Source organism: Bombus fervidus, chromosome 17 (assembly GCF_041682495.2).
Source record: "Bombus fervidus isolate BK054 chromosome 17, iyBomFerv1, whole genome shotgun sequence".
In the NCBI taxonomy this organism is placed as follows: Eukaryota; Metazoa; Arthropoda; class Insecta; order Hymenoptera; family Apidae; genus Bombus; species Bombus fervidus.
In genome coordinates, this window is record NC_091533.1 from 3,458,231 (window position 1) to 3,480,445 (window position 22,215).

The following is a 22,215-nucleotide window of genomic DNA, read 5'->3' on the forward strand; positions in this document are numbered from 1 at the left end:
TCGGAAAGGAAAACTGATATATACGCTGGCGTGTTGATTGAAAAATCCCGTTGAATCTGCGTTAAACGACATGTTCTACCCAAGTTTCGCGTCGGTCGAACGAAGAACGAGAGACAGCCTTTTAATTAAAATAATATTCGGCCGTGAATCGCGTTCGCACGTACTCGTGCTATTCGTCAGATTCGCGCGCGTAATTAAAATTTTCATGTACGTGCGCGCCCCTTTACACGTACTAAATATTAAATTCGCGGCACGCGTAAGCTCCGGGGCGAAAAAGATTCGTTAATTTTTATCCGGCATTGAGCGACCGCCGCCCTCGTAAATGGGGGGATCCGTGAGGTAGAATATTTTAGAAAACGACACGACTTTGGTCGTTCGATTTTCCGTTTCAGCTTTATCGAAGCTAAGGAGATATGCCCGCGATTATTTTTCCGTCGTTTACGTAATGACAAGAACAGAAGAAGGTAACGGCGTATCGTTATCAGGTTGTTCCAGTGCTCAAAAGCTTTCTAATCTTTGTCAAGCGAGAGAAACAGTGGAAACTCGGCGAGGCACGATGCGATGCGATGCGATGCGATGCGATACGCAAGCCCATTAAGTCGTCGTACGGTAGATACGTCGAGAGCGTGAAGAACTTGCGCTTCCATGGAACGTTCGAATCGCTTGGCTGATTTGCTCGCATGTTCGAACTGTTTCCGACAAAAGAGGGTTCCAATGTATCGTACGCCACGCACCGCGGCCGCGTATTTCAGCATATAATTAAACGACGTTGCATCACGAATAAATGTAATAATCCTTGCACATTGGCCGGTTTCCTAACGCATTCACGGGCAGCGCTTCGCGAATAATTGCTTTTGCTTCATTGTGCAACGCGATCGACTCGCGTTTCAAGCTTCGTCGAGATCCCCTCTGCCATTGTCTTGGACCGTACTCGCACAACCGGACCTATACTTTTCCTTCTCCGAACAACGTTTCTTCCCTTCTCGAAACGATTCGACCTCGTAACCGTGCTACCCTGTGATCCTTCTATCCTTCGACCGACTGCCCCTGCCGCTATTCTTCTCGATCGGCCTCGGTTCTCCCTAGTTTTTCCTCACCAATCTCAATCCTCACCGATTTAAGCGCACCTGGAACAAGTCGCAGCAGATGTGCTCCGAATCTCGCTGGGTCAAAGACCAAAAAACCGCTGGTCTTTTCACCGGAGCTATACACTTTTTCCCCTTTTTCTTTCTTCTTCCTTTCTTCTTCTTTTCTTCTTGCTTTCTCTTCTCAGAAATGCCGCATCGTGGTCAATTAATTAACTCGACATAACTATATTAACGACTCGACGTCACATTTCGTATATATATATATATGTAAATTCTATAGAATTCGAACTATCCGCCAAACGACATTTTTACTTTTACTTTGTTTTACCGGCAGTCATTTGCCGAATGGAATAGAGAAGAACGGTAATTTAGGACTTAGAAAATCGATTCTCGATTTTTCAGGTAAAATTTCTAGTAGATTTGTTATTAACCGTTTAATTTAATTATTCCCAAAATAAACTCGATTTTCCAGAATCGATCGCCCGATTTATCGTAAGGATTTTCGTTATTACATATACATTAGAATGAATATGATTAAAATATATTATATTAAACTCATACATACATAGGTATGTTATTTTACTAGTTTGCTGCTGAAATATTGTAACGGTGGAAAACTATAGAGTACCGTCTTGGCGACAGTGATCGAGCAAGTCAGGGCGAATCATCTGGAATGAAAGTTGGCAAATAGCACAGACTACAAAGGGTTAAATTAATAGAGAGCGAGTGAAAAATTTATTTCGTCCGTTACGTGTAGATATCTTTTCGAGTATAAGCTACGAGTGATCGAGGAGAGCCGTAGGAGAGCCGTTTACCGATTAATCGAACGCGCGTTATTACACGCTTCCGAATTTGCGATTGTACGGTTTTATTATTTTCTGCCGATACCGGAGCCAACAGATATAAATTTGAACGTGCACACGTTTTATCGAGAAACGTGGAATTCGATTCTTTTGTACATACTATCGCGAGTCCGAACAAATTGTCTTTGGTTTCGGTCTCGCTTTGCCGTTAAATCGCAACGCTGGGTATCTCGAACCCGCGGCAAAAGGGACAATTGGTAATTCCGTTTTTAGAAACGAGATGAAGCTTTTTACCTGTCTTTCCAGTGTTTCGGTCCGATTCATTCGTCGAACGTTTTCGAGTAGATATCTTTTATAATTGCGTATCGTTGACCGATCGAGAACGCGCGCTATCGACGCGATTGACCTTCTAAACTCTCACTCGAGTTATTCGAACGCGATGGAATTAGCGTACGGTCACGGATGGAAAATTAATATTATTTCGATTTCATATCTCGTACGAACTTTCGAAAGATTTGAAACGCGCGTCCTTCGCACGAATCGGCAAGATCAACCCTACTGCGATCCTCGAATTTATATACTTTAATTTCACTCTTGCTTCGGCAAGCAGAAGGTGCTTTTAATGTTTTAAGAGAAATTAGTACCGTAATATCAAAAAACGATATCATCGCGTTTTTCTGAAACTGAGAAAATTCGTTAAGATCGGAAAAACACGATTATATGGAAAATGGTCCGAAGAACTGGACAGAGTTGGAAAGGGCCAAAATGCGTAAATTTCGATCGCGTCGCATCGATTCCCGTCGATTTCAACTATGTTCGGATTAATTACCAACACTATGCTCGTCTTATTAAAATTCCATCAACGAAACGAAACTGTCTCGATTCAGCGGAAAATTGAATCGCTCCCTTTCGGCTGGTCGAATGAAAACGATTTCCTTGTGGGAATTTTCAAACGGAAGCTGTGCGCGTATCTCGATAATATCATCGTGGAAACATTGCGGCAATTTACACAACGAACGTTATAAATAAGTATACGATAACCTGCAACTGCGTCGTTTCTTCTCGCAAGATCTGCCTCCCTATTCTTCTGTTTAACTTCCATTTGACCGTTTTAAAATTCACATCGCGATGCAGTCGCGATACACAGTTGATTCAACAGCGAAACGAACGAACGCGCTCTTTCGGAGAGACAAGCTTGCGCAATCTGCAAGGTAATTGATTTCAAAAGGATGACTGTGGAGCATCCTCGATCGCGATCCGGTTGTTTCGATAATTACTGGCTATTAATTTCGGAACAGTGGCTCCTCTTCGTTTCAATTAATCGCCGTTATTAGCCGATTGAAATTGAAATTGAGCCGCGTTATCGTAATAATCGCTTTCTCCGACGATTTCCCCGACAAAAGTGCGTCCCGCTTATTACCGGAATGTTCCGTTCGACGTTAATTCCGTCAGCCGTAGCGCGTGTATTTAGGCGATAAACGAGTTTACTGCCATTATAAGCGAGCGTGTCGTTAAGCAAACCTGCAACGTGGCCCGTTCGTGCCAGGATTTTCCAAAAGCTGTAAATTTAATCCCGCCGAACGGCTTGCACGGAAATTAAGCCGTACTCAAAATGACCTGATGCATTTTGCCTTCCCTGTTTACCTTTTCCAGGCCCTTTTGAAAATCGGTCTTCGCATCTGTCTTCGGTTTTACGAACTCTAGCTCTTTATTGCCCGCAATATCCTGTGAAAAATGCGTTCGCGCCTGTCCACGTTACGGTATAGGACGACGACCTGTCCCGGTCGCCTTGGTCGCAACAAGAGATCCGAGCGAGCAACGAGCTCGTTGAATCACGATCGGACCCGAAACGTTGAAATAAATTTCGTAGATGTTTCACAGCTATATCTAAACGGTGAATCAAAATTATTCGAAAACAAAGGGAAGTTGATTCGACTCTAGCCGACCTACGAAGAGATGCGTTTCTCTTAATGATGGCAGCGATGGTAGGAGGGTCGAGGGTCGAGGATCGAGGGTGGTCGAGATGCAAAAGGGTGGAGGTCGGGGATGGGAGCCGAAGCAACGACCGTTTTCTAACCGTTCCCTCGTTTCCTCGTTTAGAAACACATTGCAGAGATAGAGGGAGGCTTCGAAGCCGCCGCGTCGCAATCGATGTTCCAGTTAAATCTGCACACGGCATGTTAATGAGCGTTAATGGAAGACTAACGCGGCCACCGAGAGCTACGGAAACAAAAGCGAAAAAAAAAAAAAAGAGAGCGAAGAAAGGGAAAACTATGCTGGCAAGTCGAACGGCAACGAAGGAATAATTGCGTAGTTCCCCTCGACGACGCTGCCGTTCTCGGGGCTGCATTCTTCCTGAAATTAGCGGAAGATTTTATTCCGGAAGTTATGGATACGCGCGCGCCGCCTTGCGAAGAAGCAACTTGTGTATCGAGTTAGCCAAGAGGCTGGTGGTAAGTCGGCGCAAACGAGGCCAGACGTGATCGTTACCGATTTCCTTCTAACGCTAGCTTTTTCACGCTGCACGGGATACGCGTCGTGATTTTTATTCTCGTTGCGAGCGAATCAACTACGTACATATAGCACCGTTGGAAATGCACAGAAATACTTGAAATTTCGAGTCGAGCTAAGCTAGTTTAGCGAGTAGAGAATGCCGGTTTTACATCGAACGAATTACAATGAGATAGTTCTCGAGCGAGCTCTTTTGAAACCCAACACGAAGAATTAAGTTAGTTTGGAAAAATTCTTTCCATCATCGTGGATATACTTCCCTAAAAGGGAAAATCAAGGCGCTTCTTGATAAACGAAGGAAGCGACTTCCCAGTCGAGATGTTTCGCAAACGCGAGCAGCTACTACTCCTAGATAGCGTTTGCTATATGCCATATACTCTATATTATTTTATGGAAGTAAATAGCCGACGGCAGGCAACAGGATTTTTCTCGTTTTTCATTGGAATAAGCGCACCTCTTCTCGCATGCTGCTAGAAACATGGTGAAAAACGAGCACGCCATTCCCAATCAGTGGTGCATTGTTCCTCCGGCGCACTCGATCAAAGTAACCAACGCAATAAGTTTCTTAGAAAAGTCTCTCGTTTGCCTAACTGCGCTTCCTGCAAACTACATCACGGCCTCTTGAATACGTGATTGCGAGTTTCAAGGCCGTTGCACCGTACGGAATGTAACGCGATCTTACGTCACGATACATCTTGACAAACGAATCGATCGATCGTTCGCGAAATGCAAAACAATGGACGCGTCAGCCGATCCTCAAGGCACCTTTTTGCTAGCTGTCGTCCGATCGTCGCTTACATCACACGCGCACACATACACATTCGTATTGTTCGATACGCGAACGGCCCACCGTGAGCGATAATTTCCATCGATCGGTTAAGTACCGAACCTCGGCTTTGACTTTACATCGACAGCAGAAGAAGTTTTCTTAGACCCCTGTAAGTTCTCTTTGCTTCTACTCCCTCGAGGGAGCGCGGAGGCAGAAAGGCTCGAAGGCGGATCACCTCTTCCATTTACTTTGCAGGTTATAGTTCCTTTGACGAGGCCAGTGAACTTTTACCTTGAACCGTTCCTCGAGATCCGGTCTCGTTAAGCGGCATATTCCGAAGCCGCGAGAAATTACCGAAGAATTACAATTTCAACGGGCTTAAAATACTATACACGGTGACGTTCGATCGGTGGTGCTTCCAGCTTTGCGTATCGGATTAACGAACGATGCTCGCCGTTCTATTACTTTCGCAATCGAAATGAGTAATCCAAGCTTAGACTTTGTACACCGGTAACGTTTTCTCGTCATAGCGCATAAGTAGAATCATCCGTATCGTATAATGGAATTATTTTGAAATTACCGATTCGAAACAGCCACGTTTCTAAATTGCGTTTGTTCGATCGTTTATTCGCTGAAAGACACGTACGTGCATGTAATAGTAGAATTCCATATATCCGAACTGCAGTTATTTTGGACGAAGTTTTGTTTAACGCCCGAGTAACCGAACTTTTGTCGATCGAATCCATTTATCCGAACGTGAGCTTCTATTATGCGAACGAAAAATAATAGGTAGCGGAGAAAATAAGCGAACTCCGATTATATAAACTGTTCGTTCCTCGGCAAGTTCAGATAAATGGAGTTCCACCGTATGTTTAAATTCGTCGCGTTAATCGATGGGTAACAGTAACGACTCTTCCCTTTCTTCTTACGTATTCCAGTATCCGGCATTTACGGTACGTTGCTAGCGACCAGAAGAATGAAGCAGTAGCGGCGTTAAAAATCATCAAATGAAAGTTACGAAAGAAAATTAAGCGCAATAAATCGGTGAAGCCGGAGAATCGCGAAGTAGTTGCTCCGGAGGCAAAAAGTACGGACTCTCGAGAGGCAGGGTGTACGCCTAACTGAAGACATTCGAGTTTTGCAAAATCGTCAGCCGTGTCGCGATCGCGGTCTGTGGCAATGGAGGCGGAAGGAGAAGTCGGGCTCGATTTCTTCTGCCTTGCCTAAATTTAGCCTATGAGCGTCCTTCAATTTAATCCAGTCTTCTTGACCCAAAAGCGTTTTCATCCTCGCGTAAAGACCACGAAGGAACAAGTTACACGGTGCAGAAATTAGTAAAACGGTGAATTTCTCTTTGCTTTTTTTGCCATCTTGTTACTCTAATTGGAATACGTTCGCTTTGTTCCTGTGCGAATGTTTAGCGCTCGAGCATATTTCGAAACCGCGTTCTCAGCCTCTCGAACAGTTGCTTAGGTAATATGTACACGCGTGCATGTATTTAGCAGCGTGCGAAATTCTTGCGATTTTACTCCATGTTACAGCGATCTGCCACCACATTTTCTACTTGCTTCGAGATTAGAATCAAGCTTTCGGAGAATCTCGCTTGTAAATTCGGCCAGTCGCGGGGAGACGCGTTCGCGAGGAGGCGCGTCAACGGGAGTCGTAAATTCCCCTTACGATTGTATCAATCGACACCACGAGCAGGTCGATCCCCGTATTTCTTTTGGGATAATAGGGGTAGTTCAGTTGGAATAAAACTGTAGTCTACAGTTTTATTAATATATATATTTATTTCAATTTTATACGGATACACACTCTCACGCACAAGCGAAGTCGGTGAATTCGATTATTTAGACGGAACGTAGAGTTAATATGAATGCCCGATTGTCGTACGAACAGTTGACTTGACTGTCGCGAGGGCTTGAAGGCACAGATTCGCCTAGACAGTTCGTTCTTTCGCCATCTCAGGAGTAGGAGACTTTCTACCGTCTTAGGTAGTGGATGATATTGTTTTTTGGGATGAAGTCCCTTTTTTCTTTGTATACACATCCGCTCTTTCCGTATGGCAGATACCTGTTTTATTCGTGATTGTTACCAGCACGTAATAAATTCCAGGTAGTGGTGAATAGCCGAGTAGCTGTAAACGTAAAGTACTTTTTGGGACTCTACGTCCCGTAATTTTAGTGCAGACCGATCGACCCATCTATATACGTTAGACATTGAACTATCGTTAGAGTATATGGTGGGTCCTTGGGCCTGTAGAAGGTCAGAATAACGGTATGAGGGCCGTTGACAGTCAGGTAATAAGGGCTGACTTGTTGGCCGCTTCATACGGCGTAACATCGCTTCTTTAATTATTTCTTCCGTTGCTCGCGCGCGGTGCGAATTCGAGGAATACGAAAGTGCAACGTTTAACATTTTAACGGCCGTTGTCGGTTCCGATTATGTCGGTTCGTGCAATATCGGCTTACAGGTTTCACTCGCGAGTCAGCATTCGCGCGATCGCGAACGAACGTTCCGTTGCATTCTCTCCTTGTCTACTTTATTCGATTGATTCCATCCTGATATAGAATACGTTATTAGTATCGAATGCCATCATGGAATCTCGGTATCGAATGTCTCGTCGGTAGCAACGGAAGGTCTTGCAGCTTGCCATAACTGAACATCTTCTCCCTCTTACATTTATTTATTATGCGATATCACCTATTGCTAATAATTCCGAGAAGAAAGCTATTTGGAAAAAAAATTCCGATAATATCCCTTCGGACAAAGCGTGACGGCACTGTGAACCACTCTCAGAGGCAATTCCTTTCCTAGCCAGGATATCACAAAGAATATTTTATCGAGATATAATAAATATAATACGCTTTGATGCTTCTTCCCTCTTTTTCCGTATTCTTTTTCCAAGGATACGTTACACACTAATCCAGACAGTTCCTCTTTTATCGTTATTGCCAGAGATGATAAAGCCGAGAGAAGAAGATATTATACTTTCCCTCTCATTCGATTCGATTTAGATCGATCGATAGATAGTTCTTTACAGTGTTCTGCATCTTTAATTGCAATCGAGCCGGTTATCTCTTATCTCAGAGCTCTTTCCACGCTCTTTCGAAATTCTATTATATCAACCACGGATTCTCCTTTTTCACGACCGATTTTCTATTGATTTCTCCTGCTCGATGTTTACTCTCTCTCTTTTTTGCACGCTCTTAGTCGATCGAACAGATTGTTTAACGTAAAAGCTGGAAGCAACGCGTGAAATGGACGCGTCGGATCGGCAGGATACGCTCGTGAAAATCGAGGGTGGCATACACGCAGGGGAGATTCATAACACAGGGTGCATAAACTGTCGTGACAATCGTGCGCGTCGTGTCGAATGAATTTCGAAAAGCGGTGATTCCACGAAGGAGGTGGATAGAGCTTTTAGGGTGGCCTTTCACGTCGGTCGATGCGTATACAGAGAAGAAAGAACGAACGGGGAGCCGTGGCACGAAATTCCACCGGTTCATTTGTCCAAGTCGGATGAGAACTCGGCAATGGATACACACGTGCACAATATCCGTGAAGCTCGAGAATATTTATGAAGCTTCGCCGAAGATGAATGAGAAATCGCTCGCGAGAGCTTTGTGAGCCTCTGTGCTCTGGTTTCGCGTGCCGCGATTCATCGGGCACACGTCAAACGTTTCTCCACAGACGTTGTTTCGTCGTGTCTCTAATGACGCGCCTCGCCTTTAGGGATGCCATCGGTGATGTCTATCCGTTCTATTGCGCGAGGTTCCTCGATTCCACGGGGTCAAGAAAAATTTCCTTCTTAATTCTGTTACGTTCTTCGAATTTTTATATTTCATTCATTTTAACAAGCGAAAAGAACGTGCAATGTTTCAAGATGTTCAGCAAACTGAAACGAGGAATGACTCGGACAAATAAACCTTTTTTTTTTTTTTATATTTTCTCCAAACCGAAGGTAGTTTCTAACTTTAAAAGAAACGTAATTGTATCGAAAATGGTCGAAGCAACGTAGCAGGTTTAAATAGAGATAGTCTATCTATAAAGGTAAAACCAGTTCTCTTTAAATTGGTTTTTTCTTGTTACCACTTTACATTCCAAGGAAATTACTGCCTCGAGTAATGTTTAAAACGGGATCCGATTTCATCGGGTGGAGCGTCGAAATTACCTTGTATATTCAAAATGAATGACTTGTGGCGCGTGATTCATACTTTCCGATGCCTATGAATTAATAGGCTGCTGATGTCTTTGTTTATGCGTTCCTATCAATGAATTTTTAAAGCAGGCGTCCTGTTCTCCCAAGAATAACCGGTCCCTCTCTCTTTGAGTTTTACGCGTATGATCACGTTGCTTGCTTAACTTTAAAATTACACAAATCATAATGTTGATCGTACGTGTAAATCGGGCAACACTTTAGATTAATAAGTTGACATCTACGTACATCGTATCTATACATGTAGATAGAAACGCGTATCTAAATTGCAAGATTTTCTAATCGTGCATCTGGATAATTAACAGTCGCGAAACTAGCTTCCGTGTAATTGGGGGTTTAGATAATTGATGGTCGGATAACCGACGTTGCACAGTGAGAACGATAAACGTTGCTCGGTCTTGGCATGCGATCGCGTGTCCTTTTTTCCTTTTGTTTTACGCACGATTCGTCGTCAGTGAAATATCGAGGTTCCAACGAAGTAATTACTTTCAATTACTCTTTGAAGCGAATCAAATGTTCATTCAGGTGAAACGTAGAATTGTCGACGATGCGAGGAAAAAGAAGCGTTTCGTACGATCGTTTGTCTCTCGAGAGAGAGTTTTCGTGACGCGTGAGCCAGTAATATTGCAATTATCGTAGGCGAAACGACGGGCGAACGTGTCACAGTTTTTCCCATGGGAGGGAAACGCGTGCAAGAAAAATCAAATCGGTAGCTGGACATTGTTACAGGCGGCGAAGCAATTTTGCTGCAGAAATGAAAGCAGTAAAGAAGCTCTTATTAGATCCTTCGAGTAGCTGTTAGCAGGTTTGAAACGTAAAAACGAATAGCGTGTGGTACGTTGAAAGCACGGAAACCGTGTTCCCATTTCGATAGACCAAATATTCTGCTGTATGTACGTGCAACTTGAGTTATTCGTAGATTAAATAACTCAAGAATCTCGGAACCTCTATATACAGTTGGTCATAAAGCTTTGCATACACTCTCTGTGTGTAATATGTTACATTTGAAACATTAGCTTTATGAATTTCTTTAGCACATTAACGCGTATATTATTAAAGTGTAGCGTAATTTATTCGGTTTCACCGTTATTAAAAAAAAAAGAGAAAAAAAGAAGTAAAAGAAAAATATAAAATACGATGTTACAAAAATTACATTATTTTCTTGATAAAGACAAAAGCGACTAAATTGTGCTACGCTTTAACAATATGTGCGTTAATGTACTAAAAATATTCGTGCGGATAATACGGCAATTATGACATTTTCTTCTTGTAATATATACATTTGTCAGCAAATATCTCGTACGTGAATATCAATAATGACCGCTATTTTCTTGACGTTGGAAAAATTAAACCTCTGCTGCAGTTTTATCTCGAGATTTGTTTAATTCCCCTTAAACATACACGAGTAATAATTGCATTATACACAAGTATAAATAATTTTCTGATTCGCCACTGAACATGTATATATATTCGATTCAGCATTTTTGTTCCAACGATTTAATCTTTGTCTTTTTCGTTTGCCTAGCCAACCGTTTTTCTTTTCTTTTCTTTTTTTTTTTTTTTTTCTTTCGCTAGAGGAATAACTAGTTGCGTAGATCGAACTAGTCTAATTGCTCGTTATTCTCTTTCACTCGTATGTTTTATTAATCTACGAAGGTGTCTATTAGCTAAACGGAGCTCCTCCTCCTCCTCGCCCCTCTTCTCAAGTACGTCTGAATATATTCGATTCCCAGTTCAACCGTAAGAGTTTTAGTAGATCGAAATATTTCTATTAGAGCCGATCGCTTCGGTAAAGTTGTCGGCTTCTCGAAACTTCTCCACGCTTTTTCTTCGTCAGTAGCTTTTAAACTTTCAAGGATCGAACTTTGCGGAATTATTCACGACCCGGTGATTCTTATTAATTTTCTGTGCCGCTCGCGAACCGATCTTTTTGTCCCCTTACGGATCGACCATCGGCCGAAAACAATTTCATTACGCTTCTGTTTCCCTTTTTCTCTTGCTTTTTGTTATCAAACGATAAAAGAAACTCTGAAGAGTCTGACGTGACAAATCGGGTCACAATTCAAAGCACAGCTTTGTTTTGCCACTGGAGTTTCTGACGCGATCGGATATTCTATCAAACATTATGCGTATGTTTGCTTACACGCAGGTATGTTTATTTATTTATGCTTGTTTGCGCGGTATATTACGATACAGGCAGATCAAATACAGCACACGGAGAGAAAAAAGCGAAAGAGGAGAACAAAAACAAAATCGTTCTCGACAATTTGCGATATTTGCGATGAATGGTTGATTATTATCGACGATATGTATTTGCGCGACATTTCGAAATACGGAACAAAAGAAATTTCGAATTAAAACGCGTTGTAGAAATTTTCAACTTATGAACGTGTGTCGTCCTTTCCCCGGAGAACGTTTGCAGAATTTTTGAGTTATGAATAGAATTAAAATGACAAACAAATCGAATTTGCATCAGTCTTTCACCGGATCGGAGAACGTCCCTCCACAGAGCTCGCTATATTTATGAAAAAGCATGAATTATTATTCGTCGTTCGTATACGCGGTCGGGTGAATTACACCCGTTACAAACTACACGTACTTTATGCAGATTTTATGCAGCCCATTTCGTTAAAGGATTTGGACGTCCACTCTTTTACAGCCTCTGCTCGCTGCATTATTTTTACGCGCGATAAAGTTTCCTTTTTGCACGCTTGCAGCGCACCCTTTGCAACGCGATCATTATTCACGGTTTTGAACAACTCTGTTCGCTCGATATTAATCAAATTTCCGCTGTTGATTTAAATTCGCGTCGATCCTTTCCTGTACATTTGGAAGAGAAAAAAAAAGGAATTTTTGAACGAAACATCATCGAGAATGTAGTTTGCTTCTTTTCTTACTTGTCGTCATCGATCGCGGCGGATGGGTTTTTGCGGAAACGCACGGAAGAGAAACGGTGAACTCGCAGCTGTTTATAATTAGCGGGTTTGGAAAGGAAGCGGAGCGCGCGTGCGCCGGCCGAACGTTGAAACAAGTTAGGAAACAACAATGCTTGGTTCTCGTCAGAGTGACGGGCCCACTCTATAAATCCACGGTTAAAATAATATTTGCCGTTTCCACATTATTTCCGGACGAAGTAGCTCGGCATATTGCGCCGACCACCGCCGCTTCCTTCTCTCTCTCTTTCTTCTCGTTTCTTCCCTTCCTCTCTTTCAACAAACCCGTCGCCTACTTGATAATAGGATTTTCTATAGCAACCACGATAAGGAAAATCTCGCGACAGGCCTTGTCGAAGGTGTTTCGCTTCGCGAGCGAAAACTGGCTGGAAAATCGTCGGAAATGAACTTTGATCCGGATGGAAGAACGGGATAAGAGCATTTCTCGTCAAATCTCAAGAGTTCTTCGAGCATCCGTACGAACCTGGTACGTACTCAGGTTTCGAGGATTTAAACGCCACGTTCTCCTAATAGAAAATTCTCTTTGTGACCGGATAAGATATACATAATACAAAAATAGGTCGACGAGGAGAAGCGACCAGAGGAATTGTCCAAGAAGAATCGTCAAATTCTTTAACGAGAAAGGACGTTCGGGTCTAACGTTGAACTAGTTCACAGAACGGATGCATCTTGGTTCGCTACTGTTGTGCCTATTGGATCGTAAGGAGAACGCAATGAAACGCGGCTACCTCGCGATCGTATCGTGCGCCTTAGATTTCTTTCGATCGAGGACAGGCCAGCCAGCCGTTACCGTATCTAGAGCAGGAAACTAGTTTGCCCGGTATCGAAGAACTAATTGTTACATAATCGATACGAAAGTCAGTGTCACCGAAAGGAGTTAGATGGGTAGGCTCGACCAAAGCCGAACACCAGCGAACGATTTCGTCACGGATCATCTACTTCCTCCTATACTTCCTCCTACGAGGATTCGACCTCGCCCCCGTGATACGTCGCGATACCGATCGTACAACGACTTACCAGCCAGAGGAAAAGAGATTTACGACTGCCTGTCGGATCTCTGTTCTCTCCTATACGCAAGAACGTCGTTTCTTCCATTCTCGGAAACTCTTAAAGAAGTCGACTCTCGATCGATCTATCCACGATAAGAATGGACGATCGGCCGAAACTACCTACTCGGGCGTTGCGCGTCAATTAACACGGCGATAGGATTTTTTTCCATCGTCAGAAACTCTGACGATTATAGTGCACCGGATGATTCGTCGTTTCTCGTTCCCTGTAAACGATGCCTGTTATCGCGATCGACGACGACGACTCGTCCTCGATCCTCGTCCTCCTGTGAAACAATAGCCTGAAAAAGAACGCCAGATCGACGAATATCCGATTCACGACCTTATACAATCGCGAGAGTTAGAAAGCCCGGAGGAAAAAGCGCTGTGCCACCTTCTTTGATTTATCGTCATCAGCGTTCGTAATTTGCACGGCGCATCGTTCGTTATCGAACGCCATCTCTGGCGTTATACATTATACATATCTCGTGCACTTTCTGACACGCTGTGACATCGATAATTTGCATTTTACCGGGCTTTTTATTTATTCCAGTGAATCGATTCGAATTTAAAAAGAGCGCGACCCTCGTCGATGATAAAAACGGGGATCGTCGTGTGTTGCAATATGGAAAGCAAAAATGCAATTTTCTGGTAACTAAAGTGGTTCCGAGTCCAGCTCATCGTCGAAACGAGAACGATTTTACGATAACTGGCCCGAAAACCGCTGCTATCTCTCGGTGTAACGCGTCACACCCTCGAAAAAACACGATTTGTACGCGACCAGACAATATCGTGCCAGTTTGGGAGGAAGACCGTGGGTGGCACACCTTTAAACCCTCGATTAACGAATTCCATCGTGGAGTTTCCTGTATCTTGCATTCCGTATAAATTCGCGAATGCCTCGGTAGATTCCAGAAGGATATACGTAAAGTCGGATGTTGGCATCCGGGATATAAACATCGATCCTACTTCTATACTATACGTGTATTTATATACATTGTGATAAACGTGTATCGTCGCGGTGCGAGTTTCTTTACTTTCGAAAGTGAAAGATTTAGAATTAACGACCGATTGGAAAGAGGTATCGATTATTAGAAAGATAACGCAAAGTACATAATACTAGTAATTATATTATAATTATCGTTAACAGAAGCTTTCACCATTGTCGTCGATTAAAGAAGAAGCCTCTGTGCACAGTACGAGTTTCAAATTTTCAATGTCTTACATAATATAACATATATTTTTACATATATAGTGATAAAAGATGACAAGTAGACGATCGAAGCGGCTTTTAGAATGCGTGACATACGCGTGACGCTGAGAGCATATTAGCACTGGTGAAAGGCTGGTTATTTAAAGATGGGATTTTTAGAACCGTCAGATGTATGCGCGTCTGAACGCACGTGTTAATTACTTTGGGCTAGACATAGTTCCACGCGTAAGGATTTCCTACCAGAGAAACAGACGCTAGTACGCCAATACGTCGGAGAAATATGTTTTCAACGACTTTCTGTCGTATTTACGTCAAATATATATGTCAAAAATCCCACCTCGACGTAGTATATGGATGGCATAACTCGAGCTGGAAATTCCATAGGCGCGTCGATAGCGCGCGATTTAGACATCGGAGCCAAGGTATTCGCGTAACATGTAGAAATTTAATCCGTCAGGAATATTACGCAATCTTTTTTTATATCACGCTAATGCACGTATTTTACCTACAGGGATATAAAGTGTACTCTACTCTTCGTGTGCTGTATCGAAACGAAAGATCAGCAAGGAGAATTTTGGCTCGAAATTAACATTAATATAAAGCCTTGAAAGCACGCGGGATTCGAGGAGCTTTCTTCGTTAGAAAAGCAGGACGAAACAATGGATATTATTACCAATGCAGATCGGGACGAAATTTGGTAGGTTTCGTTGTGCCAAACGGAAGATCTGAAATATAAAACTTTAAATTCGGTATCTACTTCGTATATCTCTGATGGGAAGGCAAAACAAAGAATATAAGTCAAATTGTGGTCAACAGGATAAGTATTTTCTAGGTTACTTTCTTTTCCTTATGATTCTACTTGTTAAGCTTATTTGATGTATATGGAATCAAAGAAACGCGTGGATAAATTGTAAGGTATTGTAAGTATATATATATGTGAATATTAAAGTACAAAGTGTGGAATACAATGTAAGCTGGTCCAGATCCGTACGCTAACAATGTTACCCTGAGACTAAAAGAACCCTGAAGTCAACGTCGCACGTGTACCGCTTACGGTCTGTCATCGACGCATTCTTTTGTCTATGCGCTGTCGATGGCCTCAGCGTTTGAGAAAACCGAAGACCAGATGTAGAGTTTTCTTAAAAGTGGCGATCACTTCAACACTACTAATACGAGTCAATTTCAATTTTTCCGAGATTCTAACGGTATATCCAAAATATAATAGCTAAGCTTACATATTGCACTTTGAATAGTATAAATGCTTCCCCGCGAAATTAATAATTCTCACTTATACTCTTCTGCCCGTCTATCAGAGATGCAGAGATCTATATCGGCTGAATGCACGATTTGCCCAAGTTAAGATTTTATATTTCACTTCTAATTGTACAACGTTTAATTACTATCTTATCTCACGATATCCACCAAACTTCGTCTCGATCGACCACTGCTGCCTTTCGAAATCACCTACGTATCTACAGCTGAAACAATTACTCGTTGTATCTAAAGCTATTCGTATTGCAACGATCCGCTCGGTTTCCTGCTCGCCTTTGTAAATGCGTCAATCTTATGTAAACGCGGTTTCCGATTACCTAGGAACGCTCGTGGATCGGCAAGGATTACCTCGTCTAAGAAGTCATCGCGATGCTACCAGAATTAAATCCTTTTCGGTGTCGTATCGTTCGTCTCCTTTCGTCCTGCGAATATCTACCTATCCGTACTTCGCTTCCTGCAAACAAGCACATTGTATTAAAGCGAAGTAGTGTAAACGGAGAAGTTTGTTTGGAACTTGGTAACGAAGCTCGTCCCCTTAATCCATCGATTCTTTGCGTCTGTTTCGGCGACGGTCGAGGAAGGAACGCTGAGACAAAGTCCCGAATTTATAGAGACCCAGCAATAGCAGCAACATCGAACAAGCACAAACTACAGTTAAACTTGACCCACTCCTGAAATATCGTTCTTTGATTACTTACCCCAAGTACTACACGATGCCTGTCGGCTATGTTGGTGACTGCACGAACGATGGAAGTTCTCGCTCCATCAAGTCCATCTGACGAAATTACGAGATTTCGAGAGAAGGAAAGACCAACGGAGCTTCGGCGTTATTTTCGCGGTAGTTGTTTTCTGGGCCAGGAACTAGGCGGTCCATAAATTCCGTCCAACGATTCCGGGACATGTCGAGGTTGCTCCGGCTTCTGTAAAATCACCGAAAATGCCAGCACCGTTTCTTTTTTTTTCTCCTTCTGTTCGCAGCCACGTCGTCCATCTGTTTTCAGAGACCGCGGTGATTAATCGCGTTTAATCCCGGCTACTCTTGCACTTCTGACACCCTGATCCCACTATTTCGAAGCTCGATTTTCGCTTTGCTTCGTCTCGCCGCTGCCTGCGAACTCGCGTCAAATTTTTCCTCGGATTCCACGCGACGGAATATCTCGGAGATACCGCAACCTCTCTAGAATCTTTTCCCTGGGATTTTAACGGGAGAGCATGCGTTATCTACAAAGGTACCTTTAAACGCGTTTCACGAAAGTAATTGAAAATCCTTCGCGCAACTTTGCCGTTCCCAGGAGTTTTAAATCGCATGAATGACAAAGCAAAGAAGAACGAAGGACGAGAGATGGAGAGAGAGCGAGAGCGAGAGCGAAGCTCCGTCGATCGTAAAGGAAATCGTGTTGCGGGATGAGTTTCAGTGATTTTGTGGAGGCGTCGAGCGAGTTTCGAGGTCGATGCGATCGGACGGCACGGATCAAATAAATAAAATCAGTGAAGTTCCGTGCCGCGACGTAGAACGGGAGAAGTGGTTGTTATTTTTAGGAAGATACACGAAGCGAGCACGTATCACGAGCGTGTGCTTCGTTTCCGGGCTAAGGGGAAGCTTTCGTGCGCGAACAAGTGCGCAGTCGGCGGGACGAGATGCGTCTAGACAAACAGCTATCAGGAAAGAAAGAAGAAGAACGACTTCCGAGTTGAAAGCGGCCGAAAATAAGGAGAGAGGTAATCGAGTGTCTCGCGTTTGGCCGTTTAGCGCGGTCAGAATGTCCTACTCTGATCCTGACAGAACCGATCGAGCAAGAAATTGGCCATCGATCTTTGGATACCACGTGTGATTTTTGCGCGATAGGGCCTCGATTTACAACCTATGTGCGTTGTGCCGAGTTTTTAAAACACGCGATACCTAACTACGTATGCTCCAATAGTCGGTGTGAACGTACGATATCCAATTAAATACGATATGTCTTTTGGGGGTGTTGCAAAATTTTCTAATTAATCTATGTATGTCGTGAGATGAAAAAGATTGAAAATTGTTACGATAGAGGAGAAGGTGTTGGCAAACGTAACGTCTGTTTCAAATTCTCTTAACGAAATGTTCGAGAGGCACCGAGAAGACCGAACCACCTAACGACTCTCGGAAATTCAAGTGTCTGGTATTTGGTAGATGTTGGAACGAATCGCAAAACAGGAAACCGTATAAAGCTCGTTTTGCAAGGCGAATTGGCGCGTTACCACCGAGTTCGCTACCGTGACTGATCGCGCGGATCGCGAAACTTCTCGAGCAGAAAGTGCTAAGAGACGCTCGTTAAGGAACACGAAATGCTCGATAAAAATTTCAATTTATACGCAAAAAAGTACTCGAAACTTAGATGAAGAAAGTTCATAACTGGCCATTAAGTCGTTTGGCTAGGCTGCGGGAGGAGCGGCCGCGTTTCCCGCCCATTTTCCTTCTTTGCCGTCCAACCTCTGTCTCTCTCTGTCTCTTCGCGACACACGGGGCTTTGCTCAAGCGTCGGAAAAGGAACAAGCCTTTCGCTTTTGTCGCTGCTCTTGCTATTACGCACGCCCTCCAAGCCAAGCCCCGTTCGAGACCATTTCGATAAATACTCCTTCTAATTCCCTCTATTTTTCCATGGCTTTCCTCGATCTCCTGAAAAATCGACCTTGATTTATTTTGCGTTCGTGCCGGCGCGGTTAAATATTTGGTCGTTTGGAAGTTCGGAAAAAGATAAAAGTCAAACGTATTGCAGAGAAATTTACCTCATGTTCGTACACCAGACAAATCTTCGACCGGTGTCGCTATACTACGTGGGCCTAAATTCGTGACATAAGCGAGATTCTATGGCTCGAAATAAGACGAAAATTAAGAATAAACAAAATTATTTTGTGTAAAAACTTGTCAAGTAAACTGCGTATACTTGTATTTGTACTGTATAGTGTATTCGACTAATTATTATCTATGTGCGAAAATATAGAACAAAACATTTTCGAGAAAAGTCGAGTTTGAATTGAAAAATTCTTAACTAAACGCGTTTGAACACAATTCTCTCGAATTTTATTCTGTATTTTCGCATATAGAATAACCTTCTGTTAATTCTCGAAACTGACACTTCCAAAGCAATCTTGCGTTAATCTCGATTTTCCTTTTATTTTGAGTTATAAAACCTGCCCGACTTTGTTCGTACCGCTAAGTTAAATGCATCATCTACGTACACGTATATGGATTCGTTGAATTGGCTAGCAGTGTGTGCGTTGAACTCGCACCGCAGTTGAATAAGAAGGAGTGTAAACTCTAGGAGCACGTGTCACGTCGCAACACTCGATATCGAAAAGTTTCTACTCTTTGTCCTGATTTTTTCCAATTGCCTTTTATTTTTATCTTGTCCTTAATCTAGTCAAGGAATCGAGCGAAGGAGGTGAAACGAAATCTTTGACGAAAGGGTCGCGACGAGGCGAACGGAGAAAGAACACGGAGACGCGGGGGCGTCGACTCGATATATCGTCAAAGTGTTTCGTTTTCATAAATATTCAATGGATATCGCGCAATCGTCGCTCGCTGGATTAGTGCCGCCGCCGTGCTGTTTTCAACGATGCTTTCGAGGTTACGACCGCGTTTAATCTCGCTATTTACCACCCGCGCATCGCGTTCGTGTTAGAGCGCGTTGCGAAAGACGCCGTTAAAGCGGCTAGAAAAGATTTGATTCCTCGTCCCGTTAGAAGATACTCTTAAGCCTGTGAGTGACGCCTTTCAACCTTCGGCTCGCTCTCAAGCTCGATCCCCAATTTAACCTGTCGAACGAATATAACGAGTTAACTCGTCGTTTGAAATCACCTTCGCGACCGACTTTCGTGTTCGTTTAAATCTTTCAAGGATTATCTAAACTTTCTGACTAGCCTTTAAAGAAGAAAAGTTGGAGGAGCGAAACGGTTCGTCCGGACCAACCTACTTGATAACTGCCGCCGACGTTCGAAGCCGTGCAGACGTTAAATCGGTTTTGGACAGTTGGCACATAGATCTTATTAGAGGACGTTTTCAGACTGTTTATCACGATCGTTGGAAAACGTACGGCATATCACGTACGGCGAGTCTCGGATACGACATACATACGTACATGTATCGATGTCTCGTGATGAACGACCATCTAAGAACGGTGATCAGGAATCAGGTTTTGCTACGTGAAATTCCATATGCGAAGGACCAAATTTTTTCGCTGTAATATCATCGTCGCGCCGCGGTGTTACAGCTTAACTGGAACGTTTGCGTTTACGTTATCCGTGTTAAGATAACGTCGTCGGTTTTGAGAAACAGAGTGCTTCGTGAGAATAAAACACAAGTTCACACGGTGGCTTTGAATTATGGTGGTGGATAAACGTACGTATACCACCGTTTCTCTCATCGGTCTCACAACGAATTCTCCCAACGGTAGTGTTTTGCGTTCCCTTTTCGTCCATCTGCCTTTTCCATGCCGCACCGTTAATAGTAATGGAAACACGAAAAACGAATCAAACCAAGCACGTAAGCGCGTGTTTTTACTCGTTAATATTTTCAATATCTTCTCATCGACCAAAGCTACGAGATCGTACAACTCTGACAAGTTAAATTATCCGTAAGTTACCGTCACCTGTTCTCCTCTGTTTGCTCCGGCGTCCTCGTTCGTGTAAATCGAGGACGCGAAACAAAGCTGGTTAGAAAAAGCAGCTAATCCTATTGCTTCGGGCGTTAATCGCGAATCCCGGCCTGGTTAATTCTCACTGCGAGGCTCGGGGTGCTGTTGTCCCGTGTTTCGTCAATCGCGTCGGCTTTGCTGAAAAAGTCTTGCCCCCGCCACAGTTTTGCTTTTCGTCTCGCGCAAACTGGATCCGATGCGTGAAATAGCAGCGCAGTACTCTTTTCTCTCGGCGCGTGCATAATTCGCCGAGCAAAATGATTTTTCATCGAAAGATAAACGAGCCGCTTATTTGCCAAATCGATTAACTCCGCGAAACAGAAGGTAGAGAACATTGATGGAATTTTATACGATAAGCGGCAATCAAGTGTTTTGACGTTAAAGTTTTTAGAATTTTAACAAGTTAGCCGCGTGGGCGGTTCAGATTAACGTTCCTCGAGCGACAGTTTCTTTATTTCGTGGTCTTTTTCGACTTGTGTCTAACGATAAGCTAGCCTTCGCGGTTCACCGAGGTGCTAACGCAGATTCTCGGTACGAACCGAGCAAAATACGCAATGCGAAATCGCGAAGGATTGTAGCGGCGAGACTTGCTTGTGTATCTTATTAACCTGATTCGCAGGCATTCGCGGAAGGATGGGTTCTCGCTTCGATATTTTCAACCGGCACTTTTAATTAATTCCTATACCTTCGATTTCTACGAGTGGCGGCAATCCGAAAATCCACTCTATGGTATATACCAACTGTTGACAGAGTACCTAGCACGTGATCAAATTCATCCTTCGATCTACGGACTATCGTGGCACGTTTCTGGTTGCAAGTACGTACCTCCGTGATCGATATCTATCCTGCATTAGCGGTGAAAAATTCTCTGCCACGCTTTCTTACGTTCATCGTACGTGATGAAATTGTGCCAGTATTATGCGCAGTCTCTCATTCGGCGAGGAAAGAAATTGTAATCGTGAACCTAACGAATAATATCGTAAGAAGAAGAAAGAGAATAATTAATATTAGAGTAGGGCTCGTGCGAAAGAAACGGGTTTTTTAGGGGTTTGTTAAATATCGCTTGCGTCGATTCGTATCAAAAGTTGGCTCGATACCACGAAATAACTCTCGCTCGCCCTTACTATCTCCAAAGAACACATCCGGAAGTTCGATTCTTTATTAGAGAGTTTACTTTTTTACGAAACTCCTTTCTCGGTCGGAATAATGGAGAAGGGAGCAGGCCGAAAGGCGAACTCTCGAACAAGCTGACGGTTCCATCCTCCGTTTGAACGGAGAAAAACTTTGCTTATTTCGATCGGATTGCGGTCGGTCCTGCACGAAGATTTTAGTAAGAAGATCGGTCTTTTTTAATTATCGACGCAGAGAAAAATCCCATAAGTTGTACTATATCTGACCTCGACCCGATAAACAGCTAACACTCGCCCCTCCTCTTCCTTTTTTCCTTCCTCTCTGTCTCTGACTTTCTCTTGCTCTCGTCGCAACGTTATCATTCGTTCGTCTCTTGTTCTCCGCGTAAAGCCTCTGGCATTTATTCCCCTGATTTCGATTCCCTCTCTTCGACACGCTAGCGGGATAAGAAACGAGCTGAAACGCGCGAGCATTCCGAGTGTCTTTCGCGTACCACGAACGCGTTCGACAAGGGGTCAGGAAACGTGACGCGATCCAGGACACGC

At 43.3% G+C, this 22,215-nt stretch overlaps 1 protein-coding gene across 3 annotated transcripts in view; it reads left to right on the top strand.

The window, feature by feature from the left end:
* Positions 1 to 22,215, top strand: part of Lapsyn (Leucine-rich repeat activity-regulated protein at synapses) — a 35,344-nt gene that overhangs the window by 1,866 nt on the left and 11,263 nt on the right. The window contains exon 1 of one of the 3 annotated variants that reach the window (XM_072020659.1): positions 15,959 to 17,594. The exons of 1 other annotated variant lie outside the window; for it this stretch is intronic. In XM_072020659.1, coding sequence (XP_071876760.1) covers positions 17,327 to 17,594 — 268 coding nt within the window. In that variant the 5' untranslated portion in view covers positions 15,959 to 17,326. Of the gene's footprint in view, positions 1 to 15,958; positions 17,595 to 20,103; positions 20,245 to 22,215 lie in introns of those variants that run through there. One more of the 3 variants, XM_072020661.1, reaches the window with a different exon arrangement.